The sequence below is a fragment of the Trichoplusia ni genome, chromosome 12 (genome assembly GCF_003590095.1).
Source record: "Trichoplusia ni isolate ovarian cell line Hi5 chromosome 12, tn1, whole genome shotgun sequence".
Classification (NCBI taxonomy): Eukaryota; Metazoa; Arthropoda; class Insecta; order Lepidoptera; family Noctuidae; genus Trichoplusia; species Trichoplusia ni.
Window position 1 is genome coordinate 6,506,007 of NC_039489.1, and position 9,212 is coordinate 6,515,218.

The 9,212-nt window shown below is 35.1% G+C and overlaps 2 protein-coding genes across 3 annotated transcripts; both read left to right on the forward strand.

Moving 5' to 3' along the window:
* Positions 1-929: 929 nt before the first annotated feature.
* LOC113499358 (gloverin-like) lies at positions 930-3,445 on the forward strand. 2 transcript variants are annotated; one of them, XM_026879807.1, is made up of 5 exons: positions 930-1,059; positions 1,342-1,433; positions 1,820-1,937; positions 2,252-2,437; positions 2,846-3,445. In XM_026879807.1, exons 2-5 carry the CDS (start codon positions 1,348-1,350, stop codon positions 2,978-2,980), a joined length of 525 nt encoding a protein of 174 aa, XP_026735608.1. In that variant the 5' UTR covers positions 930-1,059; positions 1,342-1,347; the 3' UTR covers positions 2,981-3,445. The 2 variants fall into 2 exon arrangements, with proteins under 2 accessions (XP_026735608.1, XP_026735607.1); XM_026879806.1 differs by lacking the exon at positions 930-1,059 and having other exon boundaries at positions 1,155-1,433.
* Positions 3,446-4,453: 1,008 nt separating this feature from the next.
* Positions 4,454-8,739, forward strand: LOC113499613 (gloverin-like). The gene is made up of 6 exons (XM_026880128.1): positions 4,454-4,807; positions 5,112-5,207; positions 5,934-6,032; positions 6,577-6,652; positions 7,107-7,298; positions 7,773-8,739. The coding sequence occupies exons 3-6, from the start codon at positions 5,947-5,949 to the stop codon at positions 7,908-7,910; spliced, it is 492 nt and encodes a 163-aa protein (XP_026735929.1). The 5' UTR covers positions 4,454-4,807; positions 5,112-5,207; positions 5,934-5,946; the 3' UTR covers positions 7,911-8,739.
* The last annotated feature ends 473 nt before the right edge of the window (positions 8,740-9,212 follow it).

Consider the following 9,212-nt stretch of genomic DNA (forward strand, 5'->3'; position numbering starts at 1 on the left):
TAGTAAACACAATATGTGGAGTAAATCCCGGTATCAACAAAAGACGCGAGCCGATAAATAAACAAATGAGGAATATTATTGACCTATTATTATTTATTTTACTTTATAAGATTAAGTACCAAAATGATAGGGGTCGATATTTGGTATAAATTACTAACTGCGCCCTACGGTTTTATTTGAGTTATCAGGTATTCGGGTTAAGAGATTTTGTTCTTACTGTATTTGGTTTTTAGGTCTACCTAAGGAACCCATTACTGAGGCTGTGCTGCCTGCATGTCCGACCTCCTGAGGATGTATCTTGTGAACTTTGATAGGTAGTTAGTCGAAATTTAGCAGGTTATGGGTGACCAACTTTTGTTTGATATAGATACGTTTTTATAAAGCCTCTTTGTGTGGAGCCCACAGTGTTACTAGTCCAGACCGCACATAAATGTTAACTTTGTTTTTTTTATTAAAATAATCCTGGTGACCTATCTGCTTAGAGTCTGTCCAAAAACCCCCTTTTCATGACCCCTAAGCAAAACTCATCAATTTATAGGAACTTCTCAAGGAGTATCCAAATGATGTATCACATAATATTGATCTCATAGCGCGATCTTACCTATAAAACCTGTGCAATCTAAACGGATAGCCGTGTGGTTGAGGTCACCACGCCAAACCGACTAAGCGGGTCGTGTCGCGGGTTCAATCCCCGCGTAGGACAAGCGTTTGTGTCCACTTGAAGATTGGGGGGGGGGGGAGGAATAGGTGTCTTTGTCAGACCCGTTATTTTATGTCTGTAAGGATTCCTTAATGCGGGAGTCGTTTTTTTAAGTGACAAATATTGGCACGCAAACCAAAAACAAGTAAGTGCCGTCTAAAAAGATAATTTCACACGACTTTATCCTGTTACGTGTCATATCTTGTCCATTTGTTTCTTAGGCCGGTAATCTTAATAATCCCCTTTTCTCTCGACGCAGGGTATTTACCGGGCCTCAACCAACTAGTATATAATATGGGTAAAAAGCTGTTTGGACACAGTTCCTCAGAGTTCCTTGTGACGAAAGGAGTTCAGAATCGGTATGTATTTAATATTTTACTATACATTTGGCACTTAAGTAGTGGGTCACTGACATCGAAGTCAAATATTTGTTTCTTCTAATAAAATTCATTTAATGGGTCATCTGTATTTGCTACGTTATTGAAAGACTTGCACATTCTTTGGTGTCAACGGTTGCATTTTATCCAAACTGAAAATTCTTAAAAATATACCTTAACCAGAAGATATTTCTTTAAAAAATGAGTTCTATATTGTTTGGTTTGTTGCTTGTAATAATATTAATATGTTATTATTTATTCCAGTTCACCATGCAGTCGACCATTTTATTAATCTTTGCCGCTCTTGTAGCCTGCACCTACGCACAGGTATCCTTGCCACCGGGTTACGCACAAAAGTGAGTTTATACTTATGACATACTTGAATAACTATGGCCAGCAAATGATTGCAATAGACTGAGTAGATGATTGATACTCAATGAACTTGAACTGTAAAACAACTAATAAATAGTCATTGTTGGAAATCCTCACTGTTTTTTTCTTACAGATTTCTGTTCCGTTGCAGTCCAAAGACTTTATTTGCACATGTTTCCCTTGCATTTCAGCATTGTTCTGTTTATAAGGTTATAATTTACAGTTTCAGCCTCTCCAACCGAATACGTTAAAACCCTATGATTTGACGTGCATTAATCAGCACATCTACTGGATAGTTACTACCAAAACTACTTTTTTTCTTCTTTTGTTTTATCATTCTTTAAGTATGACTTAAAATTCCATTTCGCAGGTATCCCCAATACAAGTACTCAAAGGTAGCTCGTCATCCACGAGACACGACGTGGGAACATAATGTTGGTAGAGGAAAGATATTCGGTACTCTTGGAAGCAATGACGACTCCGTCTTCGTAAGTATTTCTTATTTTTGTGTAGTAGATACCTGATCATTTACTTATCTAGTGTAAAGACCTATGTTTGAGAAGATTTCGCATATTTAAAAGTCGACTTGGCTTGACTCAATAGTTGCAATATTATTTGCCTATAGGATAATAAAGATTTGAGTTCCTTTTTCTGTAAACGAAACCTCTCCAAGAATAGTTTAGCTAAATAAGAAACTTTGAAATCCATAATAATGCGGGATGCAGGAAGCATGTGGGAGCTTTAGTAGTCTACCTCTCTACATTAAGAATATCACCTTTCAATTACCATTTCTATTCAATAGGGTAGAGGAGGCTACAAGCAAGACATTTTCAATGACCACCGGGGCAAGTTATCTGGCCAAGCTTATGGCTCAAGAGTGATAAACGACTATGGTGGCAGCAGTATACTTGGTGGCAAACTAGACTGGTCTAACGACAACGCAAGAGCAGCTCTGGATGTACATAAGGAAATTGGAAGGGGTAGTGGTGTAAGTATTGATAAGCTGTAAATCTATGTGAGAGATACCTCTTGTTAGTTTCTCATTGGTGAAAATTAGATTGAACATATTTTTGAATCGTATTCGTTCTTAGCGCTTACCGCTATGCTTACGCACGGGCTGGTTCCATGAAGCCCAGGACAGAGAATCGTGGAAAGATTTGGGGGAGGCCTTGCCTTGATTGCCGAGCAAAGGCCTCCCCCAAAAGTGGCTAGATAATAAAAATGATTGACGAAATTCAGATTTGCCAAAATAATTAGAGCATTCTGCGGTGATGACGCAGTGCCTGACACTGATGCTAGAGTAACTTATTGACTACGTAAAGCAAAAATCCATACATTGTATCACCAAATCCTCTAAAAAAATGCAAACTCTTTTTAATATACCTCTTTGCTCCAGATGAAACTCTCCGGCGATGGTGTATGGAAGCTTGATCACAACACACGTTTAAGCGCTGGAGGAAACCTGCAGAAAAACTTTGGACATAACAGACCTGAATTCGGAATTCAAGGGAAAATTGAACATGATTTTTAAGTTCAATATAAATGTTATTAATCTTTAAGGCGCTCTTTTATTCTTTTCTGTCACAATACAATACCTTACAAAGAGAGAGTCTACTTAATTTTTTGAATTATAGAATTACAGTATTCCTAATAATTGTTCCTCAAAGTTTAATTACAAATCTACCACAAAAGTTACTTTATAAAACACCTACAAAAATACATTGTAAGAAATATATTTACTTCTAGATAGGTATGTTAAGAAAAAAGAGAGTTATCTGACATATTTTTCGTGTAAGGTTAAAAGGAGGATTTATATGTAAATCACTGTAACTGTAAATAAATTGTTTTTAAAGTGTAAATAAATATCGTTGTCGTAATGTCGACTTTTTTTTCCTAACTTAAATTCAATTAAGGTTCAACTGACAACTGAGAACAAACAACGCCATCTATCTAGTACCCGCGTTAACGTAAGAAACTTCGACCTTCGCATGTTATGGGTTTACCTGGGCTTTTTTCCCCAATTACGCAACGGAAAATATGGATATAAAAATGTATGGTCCTCTGTGAAGAAAGGAAAGTCGTTGAAATTAAAATTAACAATCATAAAATAGTAAGATTAAATAGGTAGGTATATTAGTAATTTATTGCACCTTTACTTATTAGAAGGCTTGAGGCTTACCTTTGCTGACTAAATGATTAATAGCATTCCTAAAAATCCAAATGTATTTTTGAAAAACATGCTACATTAAATTGTAGAATAACTATTTCATAAATTAGTTATATACATTACATAGAAAAAAATGCCTGATTCTAATATACCGGGATCATTGCTCACGAAGACACACTTTCAATTTAAATAATTTTAACCATCAGTCTTATTCAGATGATGGATACCAAAAAATGAGGAAGGTTTGATTATTTATCTAAATGTCACGACAAATAGCCTGTGTACGTGTTGTGATACGCGTAACAAAACCATAGCGTGATTTAGGAATGCTAAACAACGCCATCTTTTGAGCATTTGCGTGAACATAAGAGACACTGCTTACAAGTGTATACGAATGTTCAATGAATCAATGGTCCCTCTGAAAAAATATACCTTTAATAGTTGTGTTAACTTAAATTGAAAATGATCCCATGAGGTCACAAAATCGGGTAACTATCTCATGTTTTAATTCCGTTCTGTTGTTGTTCCGTTGTGTCGCTACTCACAAACAGCTCGCCACAAGCTGCCCTGCGGATGTATGCTCCTACATATACCGTCAGACACATTTTTTATTTATATCTCAAGGTTTAAAAAAGCATGTATTAGTATTATTGTTACTACATCTTCCAGGCTTATCTCCAAAGGAACAAGTTTTCCTTATTAAATCGCTTTGTTATCTGACTTTGCTGTCTTGCTCGCAAAATATTTTTCCTCCTTTTTTTCTGGAATACAAATTTGAAAATTTCCAGATCTGCGGTCTCTTGAAGCTGTGAAAAGAATAAAAATATATCGCTATTATCTACCATTCACCACACGACACATTCCCTTTCAATGTGGCCTTGTGTAACATCTGAATAAACATAATATTGTATTATTAATCTTTGTTTAACTTGTAATCGCGGGACTTTATAGCAACCAAAACAATGTGACGTCACTAATCTAAGTCATAATATTCTCGTCTCTTAGATGTTTCATAGGTTCTTATTTAACTTTCAATTTTAGAGTTCTAAGCCAGAAGGTTAAATAGAAACCCTTTTACAATTGCTTCACTGTCTATCCGTGTGTATGTCTATCTGTATTTATGCTGAATTTCATTATTCGTATCTGCCCAGCTGATCAGCTAGAGAGTTGAAATGTTTTAATATGATTTAGGTAATTTTGGTTTTCGCTTAATAACAATTAATTAAATAAAAATCTAAGTTGTAACAGTAAGTACGTCCATACTTTACACTTTTTAATGTCTTTTTAGTGACCATTTCATATTTTTCTGTCAAAACTATTAGTTCATAGCCCAAGTGCATATTTTTTTTGCTTTTTTTTTGAAAATTATTTTACCCATCCATTCAGAATTGTATATAGATTTAAAAAAGACTTCGTAAACCATAATAATACACAAGTTTATCCTGTTACAATCATTTGAATGACATCGAAATAACCCCCTTTTCTCTTGAGCCAGGGTATTCACCGGGAATCACCGCATTGGTATATAATATGTGTAAGTTGCTGTTTGGGCACAGTTCCTGTGTGCTTCTTGAGACGATAGGTGTAAAAGGTATGTATCCCACTAATATTATAAATTCGAAAGTTTTGTTACGACGTTTTTGTATGACTGTAGGTATTATTAAATGATGTAACGGTTTACTCACGCGTATTTATCGGGGTAGCCCGACTAGTTTCGGACCCAACCGGAGTCCTTAATCATGAGCAGACGCGGCGGGATCGCGAGTCGAAAGGAAGGTTCGACTAGTCGGGCTACCCCGATAAATACGCGTGAGTAAACCGTTACATCATTTAATAATGAATCAGTCTCACGATAGTTATTATAAAAAAGACTGTAGGTATGTTTGTTACCTCTTCACGCCCTAATTGCTTGACCAATTTTGATGAAATGGCATGGAAGTAACACATTTATAATTTTACCGACTTGCGAAAGTTTGTTTTATAACAATTAGTGTGATTGGCGCGAGTGTCAATGACCTTAAATAATGTTGTTCGTTTTTTTTGCTCACCTGTTGAGACGTTGCGATTCATAAGTCAATGTAGTTTATTTGTGACTTGGCCAGTCAAGTTTTAGGTTTGAGTTTAAATTTCGGCGTATTTTTTGCCGTATAGATTACTCGTACTTGAAGTATTATTGAGCTTGTCAGCAAGATAACAGTTTCTTTTCGAATTATTTTGGAACAAAATGCCAGTATTTGGATACACAAAGATGTAATAGGACCATATTTTTCCATTGTTTTACTTATAGTGTGAATGAAATTTATTTGTATTTTTACAGATCACTCTACAATATGCAGTTATCAACCATCTTTTGTTTTGCCGTTCTGCTAGCTTGTGCAAGGGCACAGGTGTTTGTAAGGCCGGGACACAAAGACGAGTAAGTTTGAATCGAAGTAGATATCTCAGATATAATATGTTTATAATGTAACCTTAAATAATGTAATCCCACCGGATAACCCCGTGGTTTCATCAACATGTGGCGTAAAACCCACTTGGGACAAATATACGGGGTATACCTAAATATTGTTTTAACAACAAAAACATACAACCTACTTTTAACAGACAACAATTTCACGTTAAATAAAAAAGAGAATCAGCGAAAATCGTTTCATGATGACCGAAGGTCTGAGTTTAGAAACAAAAAAAATAGGTACAACAAAAATGCAAAAGAATTGAGCCCCTTCTACTTTTAAAAATCTGTTCACAAGCGATCACCAAAATTACCTATTAAAATATTGTTTCAGTTAAATTTGTGTATTAAGACCAAAGCCAAATAATTTTGTGCCCATCATGTACCTATTCCTGAGATTAGCACGTTGAGTAAAATAAACAAAAGCTTCTGATTTAATTGGTTTTAGATGTTTGTTTTCCTTGTTCTAAGGTCACGAGTAGAGCGAATCTAAAGACGTTTTTATTTGCAGAGACTTGGCTTGGATGCGTAGTATGGGGAAAGGACATGTCTTTGGAACGCTTGGCAGTACAGACGGCTCACTTATTGTAAGTATTTTTAAACGATTCCCATGATGTACAAATTTCAAGTTACCTTCACAAAGATACACAGACTCAGGACAAGTAATCGTGGGTACGTGGATACAACGTCGTTACTCCGCTTTACTATGGCTGTTTAAAACTCATATTATGGCATTTAAATTCATATGGAGTTCAAACGAGATTGAAACGCAATTTGATTCGACCGGAGATCAGGAGCAGAACCCACATTTTAAATACCTTTCGAAGCACATAAAAGCTGTGATAGATTTCTAAGACACGATATTTGACGCTTAGTTGCATGCCTTGGGATCAAACTCTAGACTTTAGACTTGGCAGTCCTGCATTCTTCCCACAAGACTATCTAAATTTCTTCTCCAAATCTTTAAAGATTACATCAGCGACAAAAGAAAATCCCTCTGCTTTATAATTTCCTATCCCTAAACTGTAAAATCCTTTGCAGGGTAAACTTGGCTACAAACAAAACCTTTTCAACGACCAGAGAGGCAACTTAGGAGGCACAGCATACGGCTCAAGGGTCATCAATGAATATGGTGGCACCAGTTCCTTCGGAGGCAAGCTGGACTGGAAAAACGCCAACGATAATGCAAGAGCCTCTCTTGATGTCCACAAGCAGGTTGGCGGGAGCAGTGGTGTAAGTTACAATTTATTATTAATTTACTTCCCAATTAACAAGTCGGTAAAATTTAAGGGATCCTTCGGAATATGGGTCTCGTTTCTATTTTGATTTCTGAGACGTACTCTATAAAACTACCCATCATATTGCATTTAACTGAGCCAGAATGTATAAGGTATGTAGAAAAATGCATGCGTCATCACCAATCAAAAACTCATCTGACACACGTACCTATGTATATAGGTAAGTCTGTAAGAATGCTCTACAAAATCATGAAATGAAGGAACAACAATAAGGTACAAGGTAGTAGATACTTAGATTATGAAAACAACTTTATCGCAAAACCAGTTAAGTAAAATCACAGTGTAATAACTAATATGTTAATTGAGTTATTTTTCTTAACACCCATCTTTGCAAGGGATATATATCAATCTATAGTACAAGTATTTTAGTCATTCATTGATTAATTCCTTTGATTTTTTTTCTTTTTAGATGACTCTCACTGGTGATGGAGTATGGAAACTCGATTCGAAGACCAGGCTGGTGGCTGGCGGCAATCTGGACAAGACCTTTGGACACTCTAAACCTGAGCTAGGAATTCAAGCGAAAATTGAACATGATTTTAAATAAGAGTGCATAGACAGTATTTTACATTATGACAATTAGGAATAGATTTAGATGATTTTAAACTGAATCTCTGATATATATTTTTTAACCAAATTTTTAAATTGGATGACTCAGACTGGACTATATGCCATGCTATTGAAATATAGATTACAGACAGGAATTGATATGAATTGAAAAATAAGGAAAATAAAAAGTGACTTTTTCAAAGTTATACGTAGGTACCTACTTTCTTAATTATTCTAAGACACCACTGAGAAAACGGGAAGGATCAAATCTTGATTAAGCTTGGATACCAAAATATTTAATCTGAAAACGACAACCCGCAGTGAGCTAGCGTCGTAATCAAAACCTTCCTAAAATAGGAAGAGGCCTATACCCAGCCATTTTGTCAACAACTTCTGTACTTAGTTGGAATGTTATTTTACTTTAAAAAACTGAGTGATTGTTTTTTTCTGGTCTAACTGGAAGTCTCTATATTTTGCAGATGAATGCTTATATTTATCAAATAGCTAATAAACACATCATCAGCGTAAATATAAAGTCTAATTAACACTTCAGGGCGTTTCTACCAAAAAGCAATTACAACTAATTTGAACTGTTAATTGCTTGAGCCTCATATTAACACGCATTTTAGGATTGTTAATGTTATTCATATTAAAGCTTAATTATCAAATAATTAGAATTCGTATGACTGAAACATTGACTGAAAGCAAAAATTAATATTTCTGTAATGAAGTTAAATGTTATTAACATGTGTTACTGTCCCATGATAGTCAAATTGACGTGAAAAAATTGTAAATAGATGGAATTTCTAAATAAAATACTTACTCATTTCTAATAAAAACTCTTTCTTTTATTCTCCTAGTTAAAAAAATCACAACTTAAAGTAATATTATAGAGTGGCATATTTTTACGACACCCGCAATAATATTAAGTGCTTTAAAACTAGGCAGGCTCACAAGTTACAAATATTTGATTTTGGTCAATGCTCTTTTGTTTTTTTCTAAAGAAGAGCACTTCATCTCAAAGTGGGAGGAGTCTTTGAAGATATCCTATCCAAAAAAGGGGGTAAGTTTTAAAAGGTTTACTATCTCGTATTATCGGGAATCCTCCGACTAGACGCAGTTCGAAATCAGATTTAAATGAAATACACCGAATGGTTCTTAAAAAAAATATTTTTATAAAATTTTCATTCATGCCACCTAATTAGTAAAATGTTTATCTGTTTCACCTTCCCGTCACTTTCGTCCGCTTCAATCAATAGTCAGCCCAAAGAGGTGAGTCAGCTGTTATCTTAAAACCATG

What these genes read in the sequence shown, in the direction of transcription:
- LOC113499358 (XM_026879806.1), top strand. Translation starts at nt 1,279, where the DNA reads ATGAGTTCTATATTGTTTGGTTTGTTGCTTGTAATAATATTAATATGT. An exon ending in GCAATGACGACTCCGTCTTC is followed by an intron (nt 1,938 to 2,251) that starts GTAAGTATTTCT and finishes TCTATTCAATAG; the next exon opens with GGTAGAGGAGGCTACAAGCA. An exon ending in AAATTGGAAGGGGTAGTGGT is followed by an intron (nt 2,438 to 2,845) that starts GTAAGTATTGAT and finishes TCTTTGCTCCAG; the next exon opens with ATGAAACTCTCCGGCGATGG.
- LOC113499613 (XM_026880128.1), top strand. Translation starts at nt 5,947, where the DNA reads ATGCAGTTATCAACCATCTTTTGTTTTGCCGTTCTGCTAGCTTGTGCA. An exon ending in AGGCCGGGACACAAAGACGA is followed by an intron (nt 6,033 to 6,576) that starts GTAAGTTTGAAT and finishes TTTTATTTGCAG; the next exon opens with AGACTTGGCTTGGATGCGTA. An exon ending in GTACAGACGGCTCACTTATT is followed by an intron (nt 6,653 to 7,106) that starts GTAAGTATTTTT and finishes AATCCTTTGCAG; the next exon opens with GGTAAACTTGGCTACAAACA.